This window comes from Uranotaenia lowii, chromosome 3 (genome assembly GCF_029784155.1).
Source record: "Uranotaenia lowii strain MFRU-FL chromosome 3, ASM2978415v1, whole genome shotgun sequence".
Classification (NCBI taxonomy): Eukaryota; Metazoa; Arthropoda; class Insecta; order Diptera; family Culicidae; genus Uranotaenia; species Uranotaenia lowii.
In genome coordinates this window covers 40283704-40304015 of record NC_073693.1, presented here as the reverse complement: position 1 = coordinate 40304015, position 20312 = coordinate 40283704, and the positions used below count along the sequence as shown (strand labels likewise).

General features: G+C 35.0%; 1 protein-coding gene across 5 annotated transcripts in view; it reads right to left on the bottom strand.

The window, feature by feature from the left end:
• Nucleotides 1-20312, bottom strand: part of LOC129757556 (cAMP-dependent protein kinase type I regulatory subunit) — a 196907-nt gene that overhangs the window by 8631 nt on the left and 167964 nt on the right. For all 5 annotated transcript variants that reach the window (XM_055754826.1, XM_055754829.1, XM_055754827.1 and 2 more), the window contains 3 exons: nt 13004-13363; nt 2453-2672; nt 2236-2390 (listed from right to left, as the gene is read on the bottom strand). In XM_055754826.1, coding sequence (XP_055610801.1) covers nt 2236-2390; nt 2453-2672; nt 13004-13363 — 735 coding nt within the window. The remainder of the gene's footprint in view (nt 1-2235; nt 2391-2452; nt 2673-13003; nt 13364-20312) is intronic.

The following is a 20312-nucleotide window of genomic DNA, read 5'->3' as shown; positions in this document are numbered from 1 at the left end:
ACACTAAACACACATACACAAACTTTATAAGGATAGGGCATTAAATAAAAAGTAAATTTATTAAAAGTTTTTGATTACTCTATACACACTAGAAAGAACTCCTAATTCGTCCATTAGATCCAGGAGCCGTCATTGAGACCTCCGTTGTCTCACGCTTGAGCTCAGCCAACAAAAGAAGGCCTTGTGTGCCCACCCTCCACTGAGTCCACAGAGGAACGACCAGGGATTCGAGGGCTTAGGCTTGATCCCTTATGGATTCGGCAGTAACATAGTTGGAAACACTAATGGTGCTTTCCCAGTACTTGAACTCCATAATCAAGGCACTCCTCGATGCTCCGCAGAAAGGTTTAGGTCCAATCAACAGTCTCTGAGAACCTTCCCTGGCTAGCTGGTTTGCTCCTTCATTCCCTTGGGTACCGCAGTGGCCTGGGACACAGAATAAACATACCCAAGTAACCATAAGCACTGAAACAAGCACCAATTCTGCTCTAACGTCAGCTAACTAGAGCTTGATTCTGTGCATCGTTTAGCCCTGTGAGCGTTTTGGCTAAATTTACTTCTGTTTTAGTGCAGAAACTGGTATAACCCTATAAAAGCACTGTATTAGCATTGATTGATGCTATAGCATTGACGGGCAAAAGGCTGGGAAAATGCAAATGAGGTACAACCATGCAGATTGTTTTTTCGATTTTTGTTTGGTTTCATTTTTTTTTTTGCCATGCTAATGAATTTGGTTTATGTTGGCTAATGCATATTTAGGGGATCTCTCGGGTTAAATTTTTTACAAGATTTTTTTTTATTTTTCGGCTGAACTCATGATACCCATGGATCGGACATTTTTCAGTGTTTCTGCTTGTGGACCTATCAGGTCCGCGTTAAATCTATGAAAAAAGGCCTATTTGAATCAAATTTCTGGCAACCGGTGCCCTAAATTTGCATAAATTCAGCATCAATCAATACTAATGTGGTTTGGCCTAATGCCACTGTAATGCTTACACAGTACTTAAAGCATTAAAGCAAGCTTAAGTGATGCCAATTTAATGCTTAGAAAATATAGAATTGTCATTCTGATTTAGAGCCATGTTGCATTTCAAAAGCATTGTGCAAAGCTTATAAAAAGCTATAATTTTTACACTTTTTGATATTTCTCGGTGAGTAAAACAGCAAATTAATTTTCACTGAGAGAAGAGACAGTTAAAAATCGACCAGCAGCTGATTAGGAGGAAAATTGTGCTGCTTTCTATTTTTGTAAGTGGATGTTTAAAAAAAAAAAGTATTGTAATTTTTCAATTTAGTAATTTCGAAAACTTTTTATTATAATAAATATTTTTTAGACGTCTGATGATGGGTGAAGCAAAGTAACCCGAAACGTCACGTGAAAATTAATTTGCTGTTTTACTCACCGAGAAATATCAATAAGTGTAAAAATTATAACAACAACCGGTGATTAAATTATTTTCATTATAAAAAGCTAGTTGCATTTTAAAAGAGTGGTACATATATGTAGTTCTAATATGATGCCGCATAGCACTCGCAGGGCTGTTATAATGCAAAATTTCACTTGATGGGCTGATATAATGTAATTTAGCACTTGAGTGCTGGTATAAAGCTTTAGTTGGTTACTTAGGTATTCTGTGAGTTTGTTTTAATTTTTTCTCAGGATTTTAGATGTCATTTTAGACGCCCCTCATAGAGAGTTTTGTTTTTGGAAACGGAAAGTCTTAAGGCACTATGATCTGGCTCTGATTCAATGAATTGATGTAGTAGGGGTAGATAATTTCTGGCCTAAGTTTTCATTTTTCTCTGCTCCTTTAAGACAGACCAACAGAGCTTCCTAAGACTTGTCTATTAATTACTCTATATGTGAATTCCATAATAGCTTCGAATCTAGTATAAGGCCCAAATATCCAACCTGAGATTCGAAGTTATTTAAGCACTTCATCATCTAATGTTAGAGGTCGTAGTGCAATGTTTCGTCTCGTAGCTAATGCTATCACAGTAGTTTTGGAAAGCTTTATGTTCTTCTCTGCAACAGACTAGTGGGCAGTTATGTGAAGATTGCTTTTTTATTAGACAACACATTCTCATGACTTTAATAAACACTTAGATACAAGTTTGTTTAGAAGATCTTCCACGATCAATTATCACAACATGTGAATAATTAAAAAGAAGTAATCCTTTGCAATGCGATAAAAAGTTTCTAACACTCCTGAAATAGTTTAAAAAAATGCTTACCTCATCCCGTTTTTGCCTCACGGTGGCGCAACCTTCCACAATAATGTAAAAATCGTTGCCCGGTTCACCCTGCCGCACGATCGTTTCCCCATCCTCGAATATGACCGGTTCCAATGCGTCCGCCACCGTCAGCCGTTCCCATTTGTCTAAGCTCTCTGAAAAAAAAAATCAAATATTTAATTATATTATCCAAATCAAATTGATTCTTAAATCTTACCCAAAATCGACACCCGTGAAAGGAACTCTTCGTACATCTTCCGCTTCCGGATGGTGGAACCCATCAGGATCCGCCGATAGCTATCGCGATCGATGCCCCACAGTTTGACGTCGGTTTTGGCCCGAACCGTTGCCGCTCGAGGGGTCCCGTAGATGAGGGCCAGCTCGCCGAAACTACCGCCCTCGCCGATTGTCGTCACCTGTTCGTTATTGACAAAGACCTGTAATGATAGAGGAAGGAGAAAGATTGTGGTGAGAATGACGTAGGAGCATAACTCAAAAATTATTCTACTAGATGTTTTTTTGACATCAATATCGGATTAAGCGCCCGATTTTACTTATTTCAAAAATGCTGTAAACTAGTGTAATCAATTCGCAAACCGTCGAAAAAAATTAAAGACCAATCTAGATAAAATTACCCATTAAAAGCCATTCCGTAAGATAAAACCTCAAAAAAAAGCATTTGCAAAATTTGCAGCAAATGGCGAACAAATGTTCTTCCCAATTATCGAAAATCTCCTCTTCCAGCTGCGCCGCTGCCATCAATTAGCACCATAATTGAAGCGATTTTCCAAAGCGAATTCCGCTCTGCTAGTTGATCAATAAATTGTATGCCAATCCACATCAACCGAAAATCGTAGGGGCAATAAAAACTTTTGAAATATTCCAGCTCGTTTACATGTGTTTACTATTTTTCCGATTGCACAGTTTTCATCGGCAAAGCAAACAAACAAACCGAGGAAAGGCCGGAATAAATCTTAACCCCAAAGATCTGGCTGAACTTTCCGGTACCTTGAAGTGCGTTGGAAAAATTAACAACCCTACCTACTAAATAAGACTTTGATGGGTTTAGACAGTTAATGTGTGATCTAAATATTTTTTCTTCTTCTGTGGTTTACGATTTATGGGCGCGCCCCTGTAACTGTGGCAGGTTAATTTCGGCAATATTTATGAACCCATCAACGAGTGTGATACCGAGAACCAGGGCCAGGGAATGTTTACGGTTCAGTGGGAAAAAAATTTTATTTCCCCATTTAACGCGAACGCGAGCTGTCGAGCTTTTATGGTGAAGGAAAGAGGCATTTTTCTTCGAAACATATTTGGCGGTAATTAGTAATACCCCACTTTTACCGGTGGGGAATTTATGGAATTCCACCTAATTAATTCACGGTGTGAATAAACTTTCCAAAGAGCGCTTGAACATTTGCAATGTAACACCATAATAAATTATTAAAAGCACAGTTTGATGTTTGAATAAATTAGAATATCATACATGAATATTTATTTTAGAATATTATATCATCATTAGGTTCCTTAAATTCTGGTCTCAGAAAACTGATAATTATTTCCTTATGATTTTCAATTTTTTTTTCTATCCATCTTCCAATTTAGGATTGATTTTTGACTTTCGCCTGTGAGTTCTAAATTAGAACTCGTACTTTAAAATTGTGGATTCCGTTTTTTACGTTTAACTTCTTACTTCCACGTTATAACCTTCAATTTCCAACTTATATCTTCAACATTTCAACTTTCAATTCATACTTCCGTTTTGAACTTCGAAATCGTAAGTGAAAGTGTGTGAAAAACGAAAATTATCAGTGAATCAATTTTGTTATTCGAAATTATTCAAAACTGCAAAAAATGCGTGTTATTTTACCGATAAAAAGTACCGTAAAACGGGGTAAGCAGGGACGGGCTTATGTCATAGTCAAGAGTCAAAAATTGACCATTCTTTTCCTCACATGTCGTTAGTTTAAAACTTTTTCGCGACGAAAGCATGCTATGAATGATTGTTTTGGTAAAGAAAGATTTTTTCATTATGTCATTGATCATTGAGATCTCCAATATTTCGGTCATGACATGATGGTAAAAATGGGTTATGAGAAATGTCACCAGTGCAATTTTTGGCAACTTTTTTGCCAAGCTAATTTTCAATATGCTGTACTATAACAAACGCTAACTAACAATAGTATTTAAAAAAGAAAATGGAGATAAGCGTTTTTAGAAGCCTTTTAAAAATATTTTATTTGGTTCCGAATTTCATTCATTGCCCTCATACGTGAAATTTATTTACATCACGTGAATGTGAATGGTATTTACTTTCACATTATCGGAATATTTCTGTCATGACATGATCCATGACTGATCTTTTATTTTCTTGTGCATAGTGATCTAAAATAAATTTCGCCGTCCTTATGAATGACTGAAAATTTTCAACCCTGCTTTGGATTGCCAACTACTTTGATTCCAAGGATCATTATGTTTATCCTGCATCTAACTGCATCAGGACTTTTGGCTTTCTTATTAGGATTTTTGTCGTCAAAGGACTTTGGAATTTGAACTTCGAACTTTGACGATTAATTTTGAATTTTTGAACTAAGAATTCTAATTTTTGATTTATTGTGAATTTTGTTTCGGTTTTGAAGTTTTGAATTTTTACCCATAGCTTCCAATTTTGTTTATTTTTGCGTTTTGTCTTTTGACTTTAGATTTTCAATAGTCGTCTTTCTTCTTTCGCCATTTGTCTTTAAACTTCTGATTTTCGTTGTTTTACTTTCCCATTCAAACTTTCGATTCAAATTTTTTTTTTGGTTTTCGGCTTTGATCTTTGGACTAGATAGTTTCTTTAACTTGTGACATGATTTTTTACTCTTGACTTTCGGCTATCGACTTTCGATTTTCAAGTTTCGTCTTTCTCGACTATTTATTTTCGACTTTCAGATTTTGATTATCGACTTGACTTTTTAACTGCTATTTCCAATTCCAACTTCAACTTTAATTGACTCTAAAATTTCAATCTCTATCTTGAGTTATTACTTTAAATCTTAGACATTCATTTGACTTTCGACTAGCGAACTGATTTTATATTTCCGAATTTCAACATTTTATTTAAGAGTTGATTTTTGACTTTCGCCTATCGAGTTTTAACTTGAATTTCGACTTCCAGTCCCCAGGAGGCTGATGGTTTTCATTTTTGTTTTCGTATCAGATTAGTTTTAATTTAATTGACTTTTGACTAGCGACCTAATTGAATGCTTCCTATTTCGGACTTTTGATTTGAGAATTGATTTTTGACAATAGCTTTTCGACTTTTGACTCTCGACTCTTGTCTTTCGATTTTTTACTGGATTTCAGACTATCGATTTATACTTCCGATATTCAACCTTCAACTTTTGAAACTCAATTTTCAACCTTAATCTTGATTTATTACTTTAAAACGTAGACAATTATTTGACTTTCGACAAGCGATTTGATTTTATGCTTCCGATTTTCGACGTTTTATTTGAGAATTAATTTTTGACATTCGCCTAACGACGCCGTGAGTTCTAACCAAGGTTGCCGAAATCACAGAAAAATCTGTTATTTTAATGGAATTTTGAGCAAAATTTTGCCACAGAATCTGTGTGATAGATCATTTCAAATTTACTGACTTCAAGATTTTTTATTCACTGAGTTTGAGTAGAAAGTTTTATTTAAATCATTGATTTAAATCAAGCCTTGAGTAGTGATTTAAATCGTGATTAAATAAGTTTGATTTAAATCAAATCCACCCTGGAGCTCGAGAACTTTTTTCGTCAAAAACACAGATTTTTTCGGCAACCTTGGTTCTAACTTGAGCAAAGAGATTCCTTTTTGTTGCATGCAGCGCCGATTTTAATTTACATTTACATTTACATTTATTTCTTTATTTCATCTGACATTCCAAGTCTACATGAATTATTAATCACCCGACGTCATCAAGAACCATCATGCAAAGTTGCAAAATGATTCTTTCTCCCTTGCGAACAGAACGTCGAACGTGTCTGCAATTAAAAGTCAGCCGTGCGATGAAATCTTTTGACTGCACATTCCAAAAAAAAATTCAAACGATTCTTCGAAATTATGATCACTTGCAAGTCCGACGATTAAATCACTTGGAGCCGAACAGAAAGAATCATTTTCGAAGATTGCGACATTAGACTGAGCCGATTTGGGGTAATTTTTGAATTTCTCATTTCTTCTGGGGTCTAAAATGTTTCGTTTTGGTTCAAAACTCCTCCTTGATTGTTTGCAGAATTAAGTAACGTTTACTAAAATTAAAATTTGAAGTGTGTATGGAAAAATTGAATATTTTGTATTGAACTCTATGAAAATGTCTCAAGGAAATTTTCCGCCGAAACAACTTTGTCGAAGATCGTAACTTCGTATCTTAATAGACAAAAAAGATATTAGGTGTTTAATTTGGGCATGTCTTTTGTCATTGAAAAACAATAAATTAAATTGACATCACTGCTGGGTGCTTAGCAAGGTTGCCGAAATCACGGAAAAATCTGTAGTTTCACAGAATTGTATGCAAATTTTCATCACAAAATTTGTGTCACAGAGTATAGAATGTTGGAAATATTAACAGATTTCACAGATTTTTAAAATTTCATTCGTATTTTAAAAATTAAAATTGGAACATCAACATAAATTTTGAACTTCTTACTTTGTTTTGAATAAACATGATGGGATTGGTGATGTTTATTGATTTTTCTCGAGTAAAATGTAAAAAAACTCAACTTTTCATGACTTTTTCTAGGAACATTTGCTATTTCCATCACAGAAAGCCATCACAGAATTTTTGGGTAAAATCACAGAAAGTCAAAATTTTTTATCGCACAAACACAGAATTTTTTTCGGCAACCTTGGTGCTTAGTGATGTATGGCATGATTACTTTTCATGCCATACTTCGCGAGGCACAAGCAGTGATGTCAATTGAATTTATTGTTTTTCAACGCCAAAAGACATTCCCCTGTTAATCTTCTGGAAAAATAACGATTAAATTTATAATTTTGTTGATTTTTTTTTTATTTGCAATAACATTTACTTCTAAACGAGGCCAAATGATTGGTTCTTCATGATTTGCAATGTTAATGAAAGCACGAAAAAAAATTAAACCGATAATCGAGTCAAAATACACGGATAATCGAGTTAAGGTAGAATCGAATGCGCCCTGTATATACTATTTGGATCATATTTTAAGTATTTTGATTACTTCAGTAATTTTGTCTGTTTTGCTCATTTTGCATTTTTTGCCTGTTTATTCCTATCCTGTATTTTCTGCCCATTTAGCCTATTTTTACAGGTTTGACTATTTTGCCAATTCAGAAAGTTTATCAACTATGTCAATTTGGTAAATCTTCTTATACAGTGAGCGAAAGAATAGCACCACTATGTGTTTTGGTTGTTAAAGTATGAATGATTGAAAATTACGAAAATTTTCTTCCACAGTTTGTTCTGAATTGTTTAACGGATAAATCAAGCATAAGTTTACTTTTTTTGGACGTAGCAATTGGCGTTGAGGACCAAAAATGTGAAAAAAAGGTGCGAAATAAGAATAGCAGCACTTGAGTTTTTCGACAAAAAAAATATCATTTTTGAAAATATACTGTGTAAAAGTGAATAATAATGCTTCTACGAATTATTTGAAAAGATAACTGCATTTTAAGAAGTTTTCCAGAATTCCAAAGGTTTTCAAAGGTATTAAAAGGGGGTTTTAAGAGATGCTCCTCTAGCGTTAAGGAATTTGATATTCGAAGTGTAATTCTTTATCAAACTACTTACTTCCTTCATTAAAATGACGTGAAATGATGAAACAAACATTTGGGATTAATTTTGAATCAGAAAAAAGAAGGTTGGAAATCAAAAACTTTCATTTTGTTCAGTAAACCACACTTTTTATAGTTTCAAGTCATAGATGGCAGCACTATCTTGCAGTTAAAACCAAATCAAGATTCAATTGCAAATCATACTAATAATACTGCTAGCCGTCTGGTCCATCAAGATCCATCGCAAAGTATAACTTTTTTCTGATAATCGGTCCAAGAAATTCACTTTTAGTAACCTTGATGCAATTTATTTTTTTTTAGATTTAGTGATCTTAGAATTTCCAAAGCGTTCACACGGTACATGTTTTTATTTCTTAACCAAAATCATCCAGCACTCCCTAATTAATCCCGGATATTCGAAAATGGGCATGAATTTGGTTCAATGGCCAGATAGTGCTGCCATCTATGACTTAAAACTACACCCATAGAAGAGGTTGCACAAATCCAATGCCTATTTAGCAAATCTCTGTGCCGATAATGCGCTGAAATGTGCACTGTGCCGAAGACGGTATGTTTGAAAAACCGTAACTGGCATAAGGACTCGGCTCCCAACCAAAACTATGCATGGCCGCTACATTCAAGCGAAACAAGAAAATTATTTTATGGGATTTCGTTCCTATTGGATAATCCATCCCAGAAACAAGAAAATAAAAATAATAACCACAGCGCTGTGGGGAGATTCGAACTCATATCATCATTCATATCGTCTTGCCAGTCCGACATTCTAACCAGTGTACTAAACGAGCTTCATGCAGGACGAGGTATATTTGTCATAGACTTTCTGTTACCGATCAATCACAAAAAAAAACGTACAACGGCGGCTTCCCGGCGTTTGGCCTCCTTTCAATGCATTCCTTTGTCTTAAGATGGAAACGGGAAAGGGAACGGGAGTGAAGGAACGGGAAACCCATTGAATGAGAACTGTGCTTTGCTTACTGCCTGCTATTACATACACACGCTACATATACACAGCTGCTAAAGCCGGGCAGCTTGGCCGGTGTTGTTTGCCGGTGAATTGAAGGAATGTTTTTGTTGTTGCTTTTGCTACATTCACACGCACAGTGCTCGGTTCGCTGGCTGCCTGGTGTTGGCCGGTATTTATTTCCATCCTTCTTCGGCTTGTGATGCGATGGGTAGGGACGCGAAAACGTTTTTATTTTGTTTCATTCAGACATACGCAATTCGGTTGCGCTGGGAGGTTAATACCGGTGGGCGCAAATCGAATCAGTGCCGGTCGCGTTATCTTCTTGTACCAATGATGCTATGAAATTGACTAAACGCCATTGGCACAGAGGCTGAATTTTGGGTGTAGAGAAATAGTGTTTGACTATTAAAACACATTAGTATTTTTGAATTCCAACCTGCTTTTTGGATTCAAACTCAGCTTTAAATCTATGTTTCATCATTTTGCATCATACTCATGAATGTGAATGAAGAAATCATGCAGTTTGATAAAGTTTTATTGCTCAAATATCAAATTCCTTAACGCTAGAGGAGCATCTCTTAAAAACCTCTTTTAATACCTTTGTAAACCTTTGAAATTCTGGAAAACTCCTAAAAATACAGTTATCTATTCAAATAATTCGTAGAAGCATTATTATTCACTTTTACACAGTAAATTTTTAAAAAATAATCTTGTTTTTGTTGAAAAACTCAAGTGGTGCTATTCTTATTTCGCACCCTTTTTTCACATTTTTGGTCCTCAACGCCAATTGCTACGTCCAAAAAAAGTAAACTTATGCTTGATTTATCCGTTGAGCAATTCAGAACAAACTATGGAAGAAAATTTTCGTAATTTTCATTCATTCATATTTTAACAAGCCAAATACATAGTGGTGCTATTCTTATTTCGCTCACTGTATATAAAAATGGAGGCGTTTTCTTTGTAACAACATCACGTATGAATGGTCGGTCGGAATGAAGTGAAATTTGGTATCCGAGGGTTTTTTGGGTCAGAGATGGTTTGTATAATAGTTTCAAGAATCTCACTTATTATGAAAGGGGGGTCCCCATTTCCCCATACAAAATTATCTCTTCACATCTTATATATAAAAATGGAGGCGTTTTCTTTGTAACAACATCACGTAAGAATGGTCGGCCGGAATGAAGTGATTTGGTATCCGAGGGTTTTTTGGGTCAGAGATGGTTTGTATAATAGTTTCAAGAATCTCACTTTTTATGGAAGGTGGTCCCAATACAAATTCAACTTTATTTGTAACGATTTCCATAAGAATCTTTTCGCGAGCACGGTGCAGTTAAGGACGTGTAGATGAAATAAAACATTTATTACGATTTATACTTAAGAAGGTAAAACGAAGTTTACCGGGTCAGCTAGTTTAGTATATTTTGAAAAATTTATCTGCTTTGCCCATTAAGTCAATTTGGCATATTGTGCCTTTTCTTTTTGTTTTACCTTAATCTTCCTTTACGGTTAAAAAAAGGATAACTAGCCGGTTAGGGTTATATTAACCCGAATTACTATTTTGGGAGGGACCTGAGATCTGAGACATGAGACCTGAGACCTGAAGAATGAGACCAAAGACATGGGACATTAGACCTGAGACCTAAGACTAGAAACCTAAGACATAAAACACGAGACCTGAGACCTGAGACATGGGACATGAGACTTGAGACATGACACCTGAGGCATGAGACAAGGGCCATGAAAAATTAGACCTGAGACATGGGACATGAGACTTGAGCCATGACACCTGAGGCATGAGACAAGGGCCATGAAAAATTAGACCTGAGACATGAGACTTTAGACCTTAGACCGATTTCAACTTTCGACCGGTCAAGTGAAAGGGATTGACTTGTTGGTGATATTGGTGACAGGGGGTAATCTTGAGAATCCGGGGAATGGAATGGTATATAAAGCGTATTTTTTTATATTTTGTATCATGTTTTGTTTTAATAACTGACAAAATAAATCAAAACGCGCAAGCAGAAACTGCAGCACCCTCCCAACCAACCAAATTGAGTGAAATCATCATTCTAGAGAGCGTTTTTTTGATTATTTGAAAACTTGAACAAGATGCTAAAAAATTTCGAAAATTTTTATCAAACATCGCATTCTTTGAAATTTGTAGTGAATGAAAATATAACTTCAAAATTTTTATCCATCCAATCATGAATTTTTATGATTTCAGCTAGTAAAATATGTTGCAGTATTTTTCACCCTTGAATGTTTGTAGCACCCTCATGCTTTTTCTATAAAAACATTTTTGATTTAAAAAATATAAAATTTAATTCGAACAAAGTCAAAAATTACTGCAATTGGTGCTTCATGCGTTACGACATCACAAATACATCAAAAACTATAAATTTTCAAACGTTTTCAAAGATTTTGAATAAAAACAAAATTTGTAGCAAATTTGCCCTTCTTCTTAGTTGGGTGAAAATCGCAAATTTAAGAGAGGAGCAGGCGTTGACTTGTCGGGGACGGACGCGTTTTTTTCTTTCGTCTCGTGAAAATTTGTTCCAATTTGTGAAATTGATAAAATGTGAAGAGGGCTCGTGATATAGCTCAGTTGGCAAGTCTGTTGTCTCCTGAGTAGATGTCCGCGAGTTCGAGCCCAAGAGTAAACATCGAACACAGTTGTACCGGATAAGTTTTTCAATAACGATCTGCCAACTGCAACGTTGATAAAGTCGCGAATGCCAAAATGATGGTAAAACGACTATAATCGAAACAAAAAAAAAATGTGAAGAAAATTATTATGAAATTATGGTGTAAATAGAGCACAGCGTTTGTACTTAGCATAAGCCGTCGAAAAGACGATCATCTTCGTTCTTATTCGTGATTAAAAATGGTTTCCGGAAAACAAAGTTGAAATTTGGAAGAGTGCGCTGGATAGCATATATTAGGTGGTGTCTTTAGAAAAAATGAAGGTGCTGCGCTGCAGTTCTTTCTCCCGAATTAAGAAAAAATAATGGTGTTTTAAAAAACTTTTTACTCTAACGAATGTTTAAGCCCAAATAGCTTAAATATGTCACATAAAGATATGTTTCGAACCATATTTATTTTTTCGTATTCCCGAATGTGCGTTGTATCGCGTTATATCGCTCGGCCCGCTGCTGTTAAAAATGTTTTTTCGCGGTTCGGCGTTAGTCTGAAATTTATCCGAAGCTTGAAAATAGATTAATTTGAAATGATGATTCAATAAATATGAAAACATTGATGTATAGCTTAGCGAGATTTCAACATTTTTAACCAACATACGTGGCTAGTATCTTTATTTCTCGTGAATCGATCCTTCTCGTGAACTACGAGCGTGCGTAGATTTGAAATTCTGGACTGCTGTGATTGAAAGAAATGCGTATCTGAAGAACATGAAGTTCATTCAGTTCATGAAGTTCATCAGTACTAGCGAAGTCGCAACACTATTTTTCGTCACCTACAAGTCAAACCCTTCAACTAATTTCTCGCGGTACTAATACTAGTAGCTTGTCTCTGGTCTTAGGTCCAAAGTCTCATGTTTCAAGCCACACTTCTCATGTTTCATGGTTCTTATCACATGCCTCAGGTCTCATGTTCTAAATCTCATGTCTCATACCGAGGTCTCAAGTCTAATATCCCTTGTCTCAGGTTCCAGGTCTCAGGTCTTAGGTCTCAGGTCTCAGGTCTCATATCTAATTTCTAATGTTTCATGTCTCATGTCTCTTGTCTCAAGTCTCAAGTCTCAGGTCCCAGGTCTCAGGTCTCAGGTCTCATGTATCATGTTCTTAGTCTCAGAGCTAAGATTTTCACAACTTCAAAAAGATTCTAAGTGTTTTCCTTTGAAAAGGAATATTCTCTCTCAAAAACCGTGTTAATTCGCGAAATCCGTGTAAAAAAAACCGTCTTAATTCCCGAAAACCGTGTAAAAAAGCCGTGTAAAAAAAAACGTGTAAAAAAACCTTGGTATATTTCTAAACTCACCTCAACCTCGCCGATATCGATCACGTAGAAGTTGTCGCCCTCGTCGCCCTGCTGGATAATCGACTCCGCGGGCAGAAAGTTGCACGGAAACATCGCATCGAAGATGTCGGACCGTTCGTTCTCGTCCAGGTGGGAAAACAGCACATTTTTGGCGATCGCCTTCGACAGGGCGGCCATCGTTTTGTAATCCTTGGGGACCACCTTCTTGACGTAGCTGGTGGCATCCTCCTCGCTGACCGGTTCCGCCGAAATGCCGCCGCGTCTCCTCACAGGTGGAACCGCCGTCTGTGGCATCGGACTCAGATCGTCCAGGTCATCCGGTGTGACGGCCTGTTTGCTGACATCGAGTTTTGCTTGTTCCTGTAAACAAAAAAAACGGACAAACGGAATAGGAAACGGTAATTAGTCAACATCCTTCCATTGTGGGTTTTGTTTTTTTTTGTGGGGGTGGGCGGGAGTTTGTTTGAGGAGGTTTCCCCCGACAAACAAATGGAAAAGTTTCATGCAGATCGGAAACTCTTGTTTGTTTTATCAGCTGAAGGGAGAATCTATCGTTGTTCGTCGGTTCGTTGCATCAACATTGTCAACCGGTTGTCTGTCATTTTCATCGTACACATTATTGGCACTCCGACGACACGGCCGGGAAAAGTTCGTAAGTCATTACTGAGCAGCAGCAAATTGGATCAGTCAATATTGGAACTGAAAAGTGGGAAATTGCCACCGACTGACAACCGGATGACAAAGTTTCGCGTGCAATCCTCGACGGGGAATTGTTACAATTTAATTGACTCTGGTAAATGGGCTGCAGCAGCACATCAACAAACTACCGTTTTGACACAAAATTATGTTCTAATGACAGAGCTGATTAAAAGTTGGTATCAAATTCAATACCCGAATTGTTGATTTATGTCGTGATGATTATAAATGGAATTGTGAAATGTAAATGAGAGAATAATAAAAACTGTTAAAAAAAAGAGAAGCTTGAAAGATTTAGACTTCCATTTTTCGCTCTGGTGTATTTGTTCAACAAGTTCGATAAAACCGTAAAATTTTTAAATTTGAAAAAGATAAAGTAGTATGGAAATTCCCATGAAACGAAAAAGGTTACACAAAAATATTTTTCAAGACATCCAAAAACGCTTCCGAAAACGTAGAGACCCTTTCAGGAAAAAAAATCAAAAAATAATCATCCATTCGACGTTTTGCATTCTGTATTTAACGTCATATCCTGCAGGTGTGTGAATGAATTGAACTGAAAAAAAATTAGAGATGAAATATCTTGTGAAAAAACAAGGAAATTGCCGCAACATCAATATTCTCAAGACACTTCAAAACTTTCTTTTTCTTCGTAAGTTTTCTAGACTTTTAGAATAGCTCGATTCTTACAAAAGAAATGTATTAGATTTTGCAATTGTTTTAAACTTTGGATATGAATTTGATAGGATTTACTTGAAAAGTAGTGTATGATTATATTAGCGAATCTGGAAATTGTTGTGAATATCTGTGAATTTGGTATAAAACCACGAACGTGTCAAAATTTTATTTCGATGAAGACGGTCTCTGCGAATTTGGGCCAGAAAAAACCGGACAAAATTCATGTGTTTAAAAAATCAAGTAAATAGTGAAAACCATTGAAATATAGCTTGATGTGCTATTTTGATTAAAAACATCAATTCATATCTTTTAATGCCACACAATTTTTAAAGTTAATTTCATTGAAATTTATTCTAAAAACTATCGATGTTTACCTAATGTAAAAAAAAATATTGAAATTAGAGATTTTTGACACATGCTTCAGACAGTTCTAACAAACCCAGGCAAAATATTAACTCTTTATCATGATTTGCAGGTAACCTAACCGGACCGGACTCTATTTTTGCCAAATTCAAGTTAAAAATATTTGTAGATCTTTTACAGCGTGTTTCATTAAAATAAATCAGTAATCTAATCTGAAACACCTGGGAAAAAGAACATCCAAAATTGTGAAACAATAATTGCAAGTGAACAAATAGAACTTTTCAAAAAACTTCAGACAAGTTAGCTTTATGTTTCAACAGTCACTCTGCAAAATGCAATAATAGGCGTTGCATAGTTTCTGAGATATTCCAGTTTGAATGGCAAAAGTCCTAAAAGCACAATTTTCGTAGCATTACTGTATCTCAGGTCACACACTTTACAGATAGTTCAAACTTCGTGAAATAATAGTTGGTCTATCTAAAGCTGAAAATTTGATCTAAAAACAATCTCAGAGAAAAAAAGGTATGGAAGTTGGAATTCAAAGTAACAGTGAGCGTGTTTTCAAATTCTATACAATTATGAGTTCGTAGCTATGCTAGGTATTTATTGAAAGTTTATTCATTGTTAGTTTGTTCTATTCTGAACTATTTATTCATTATTATATTTATTCAACGATTCAAGAAATCTCTTGAAAAAATCTTTCCACATTGCCCGGTTTTACCCGAATTTACCCGAATATTTGGTACAAAATTTTGGAAAGATCTGGCACGGCCCAGTTGTCCAGATTCCGTTGAAAAAAGCCCAGATATTGCCCGGATTTATTCACTTTATTTGCGAAACCAAACAAAATCTGGAATTGAGTTATTATAATCTTTTATTTTTACGTGCAAAAACGAGTTTTTTAGAACAAGTTCCATCAAAATAATCATGAAAGTATTTCTGGAAGCCTTAAATATGATTTAAAAACGATTGAAGTGTTTCGATAAAAATACCAATTAAAGTGTTTTTTTTTCTCGATTTTTGTTGCATAATTCCTAGGTTTTGACAAAATTTGCCGGAGATTGCCCGGATTTTTAGTTGAAAATTATGAAAACAGGTTTTTAGATAAAATAGCCAGGATTAGCTCTGATCCGATACGTGCCGGAAAAATTCTGGCAACCTTACCTAAAGTAAACGACGGATTTTTGACTTCACTTCATAAGTAGATGTCGACCTATAATCGAAGCTCTAATTTCTAATGAAATTTTAAATACACCTGGATAACTTGTAATTTCAATAGTGTGCATAATTTGTTGATGTTCGAGTTTGGTTCAGGTCTTCTATTAATCTATTACATTAACAAAATAAAAGATGCAAGTTGAACGGGAGTTGACACATTAACACTACTAACTCTTTTAACACCGAACGACGATGCATCGTTTTACGGTTTTTATGCATTATTTTGCTCATGTCATGAGACCTATTATTTAAAAGTTAAAAAAAAACAAAATAAGTGGATTTATATTCGCCATTTTCTGGACACAACATTGCTTCTTGCTTCTTGCGATTTTGCTTGCTATTAAAAGATTTAAAGACCGCAAAAGAAAAATTCAAAAAAAAAGTTCGAAAAATATCATATTTCCGCCAGCTATTTCTCAGTAAAAACTGGAAACTGAAGTCTACTATTTTATAATTTTTGAGTTGGTAGAAGCTTCGATTTAAATTTTTCAGAACACGGTATGGGTGTTAGGTTCAAATTTTTTCAGTTATCCTGAAACAATGGATTCACTGAAATATATGCACTGAGCAGCTGAGCCGAAAATTCCCGACATCTAAGAGGAACTCCCCACTTTTTCCCGCATTTCCCAACTTTCCCGGATGAGTAACAACCATGGTTTTTTTTTGTATGGAAATTTGTATGGGATAACAAAACTTTTCATTCAAAAATCGTCGGAGATGTACTGAAAGTTCTCAAAAATATAAGTTTGGATTTTAAATATTCCTTGATTCTTGCAGTACATTTCAAATAAACAAACCTTACTGTTACCCAAGAAAAAATATTCGATGTTATGTAGAATTTTTTTCATAATATTTTTTTTTAAATTTTGGCATTTTTGTCTGCTCATTTAAAAGCCGTAGGATGGAAATAAAAAAAATGCTAAAAACTGCTTAGCATAGCCAATGACTTTGTTAACTTGTTTAACCTAGAAAAAACATTTAACCCTTTAATGAATGTTGTTTTAAAACAACACTAATCAAAATCCAAATATCTCGAAAAGGCGTGGATATTTTTGAGGAATGTGTTCACAAAAAATATTCTTAAGAATAAAAGAAATTTTCCCATAATTTTTTTATCACGATATTCGAATGTATGTGTGAGATATCGAACAAAATATGCGGAAAAATTGCAAAAATCAAATTTATGATTTTTTTTGAAAAAAGTAGCCAACCCGTATTGAAATTGACTAAAAATTTCAAAAATGATTTTTCATCTTCGATGGGGCAAAACTTTTATGATAATCAAAATAACGACTTCAAACCTTTTAAGTTTTGTTATTCGGATTAAAATGTTATTATTTCACTGAATCAATAACTGCAATTCTCAATTTAAAAAAGTCATGCATTAAAGGGTTTAGGAAATTTGTGAAAGCTCTAGCAAGCAAAACTTGCCGTTTTTAAATAATTTTCATTGAATTAAGATTTTTTATTTTGAAATAGTTATAGCTTTTTTCTCGAAATACTTGGCTTCTACTCATGCTACCAGAAAAAGAAGCTTAAGAATAGGCAAAATCAATAATTAAAAACAAATTTTCAAGCTTATTTGATTTTATGGATGATTTAATACGCAAAAACTTCTTCTTTGATACCAAATTAAAACGCGTAGTGCTAATTCAGGAATCAACCAAATCATCTCTAATTTAACACTGATCATTGGTGACGCAAAAGGCATTGAAAAAACATATGGGAGCAAAAAGTCATTTTTTGCTGCGGTCTAGTGCATTCGAATTTCGAAAACCGACCAAAAACATATTGTAGATTGCTCCAAAAAACTGACCTATGCTAAATTTCAAACTCAATCAGACCTGATTTAGGGGTGCCTGAAAGCGCTCAAAGTTTCGGTTTTTTTTACATTCAAAATCACCAAACGAAATCGTAAAAATCGAAATTTAAGTTTTGATGTCCAATGACTTAAAAATGCATGAAACTTTGAGATCTGGTGCTAACCCGAAAACAAATTTTTGGACTAAAATCGACTTTTTGGGACTTTCTGGTTTTTCGAAAACCGGCCAGTTTTCTGAAAAAGTTACAGAAAATCGATTTATGGCAAAAAAAATTATTTATTTAAATACATAACACCAGATCTCAACGTTTCGAGTATTTCTAAATCATTCGGCTATAAATTAAAATTTCGATTTATTAATTTTTTTTTGTCCCCTTGGGGGATTTTTTAGGGTAAAAAAACCGGAAATTTGAGCGCTTTGATGCACAGGTCAGTGTGTTGGACCAATTTACAGAATGTATATGGTCAGTTTTCGAAATTCACCTTATTATTGTAACTAAATGTACCCTACTAATAACAAAACACATAGTTTACACACACAAAAGTGAAATTTAGAAATATACGTTGTATTAAATTAAGACATACGGTTTTTGGGAAACAATTTTGCAAGATGTACGAGATACGCTCAATTCTAAAACTAACTTTGATTTTGAATGACTTAAGTCCTGTTTCGCAAACAAAATTTCATACAAATGAAAAATTGTCATCTATACTATTGTTATCAATTGGCCTTGGTACATCTTTGTACATGAAAATAATCAAATTTTCGAAGATGATGGATATATTAGAGAAACATGATGTATCAAGAAAAGAAAGAAAGAACATAAGTCGTAAATATCATGAATTTTTCGAAATAGATACTAGGTACGGCTCACCGACGGGACTTGTACTGAAACGAAGATTGCGGGTTCAAGTTCCGTCGGTGAGCCGTTATATCTTTTTCGAAAAATTCATGCTATTTACGAATTATGATCTTTTTTTCTATGAGACCTTATGTTTCTCTCCATCACCTTCGAAAATTTAAAAAGTTGTCATTTGTTAATTTCTGGTAAAAATCACCAATATGTCTGAATTAAAAAGATAAAAAAAAAATTAAATCAACTTTGCGATCATTACTTTTCATAAACATCAAATTCTAGATGCAAATTCTCAATTTGAAATCGGTATTCTCCCCTGATTTTGAATTTTGAGTCAAAGCTCTGAATTTGTCCGATAGATTAACATTTTCAAGGGTGTTTTGAAACCTCAAATCAATTAAAGAGAGAATTTTCAATCAAATGTGACATCACCGCAATCGTGCTTATTGTTGATTTAAAAACTGCGGTTCAGTGCATGACCCAACAATTTTTGTTATTACAATCGTTCGGCAAAAAATAAAATGTCAGTAGCTCAGCATGTTTCAAATTTTTTTTTGATTTATTTATACGCCTGGTATGCATAAATGACAGGTATGTAGAGCGTTCGAACCCAAATTGACAATAAATAAAACAAACTCTACGGGATGCGGTCGGAAGCAAGCATTTTCAACCTTTGATGTCAAACAACAACGAGACAAAAACACCGACAGAAGCAAATTTTTAAACCGAGTGTGGTTTACGTAAAGGTAAAAAACACCACAGGTGTAGCTACCAGCATATTTTGAATTTTTCCTATACTTTTTCCTTTTTGTAAATTGTGGGTGGCAAGAGCAAAAACAACGAAGAAACACAACTTGACAGAGCGTATTTGCTGATAAGGTAAGCAACCGGGTGCTGATGGCTTGCTGCTGACTAACAAAATCACCATGTATGCATCTCTCAAAGATTCCGACAGCAGAGCAGGATGTGGGGAAAGCAGTTTGAAAGAATAATATTTGTTCAATTGTTGTAAGACGTTGTTGAGGATTGAGGGTACAATCGGGAGAAAATGTTCTTCCAAGGGTTCGTTACCATTTCTCGTTTACCTAAGCAAAGCGCGAAAGTTCTGCTGCTCTGATACTGGAGCTGATGATGATGGTTGGTTGGTTGGTTGGATCAAATGAAATGCTAAAACGTGTTCAAATTCTGTTATCTTTGCCGAGAATTCTCCTCCAGAGAGACTACTTGTACCAATTATCGGCATCGTCTCATAGTGCCAATGATGAAGAAGAGCAACAGTGCCGATTTTACAAGAGCCAGAGCACCAGGATCCGGTTATAATATGCTAATGGACACATTCACCCCCATCATCATTCATCTATCTACATAAATGAGTGCAGTAATGAAATCAATTTTCCACTCACTGGGTAATTCAGTACTGTTCATGCATTACAAATAAACATTGCAGAATACCTGGGGAAGTGGAAATTTTCCTCGTCTAGTAATCGCATAAAATGTCTTTGGAGTCTGGACACTTGAGACGATGAGACCCGGACCTCTCTCACGAAGACAAAAGGAGTAGCATCTTTAATAATTATTTTGTAAATTGAAATACCTCTATAAATTTAGTCGATTTGGGATCATTTTTTTTATTTCTCAGACCCTGGAGCTTCGTTTTGGATCAAAACTAATCCAT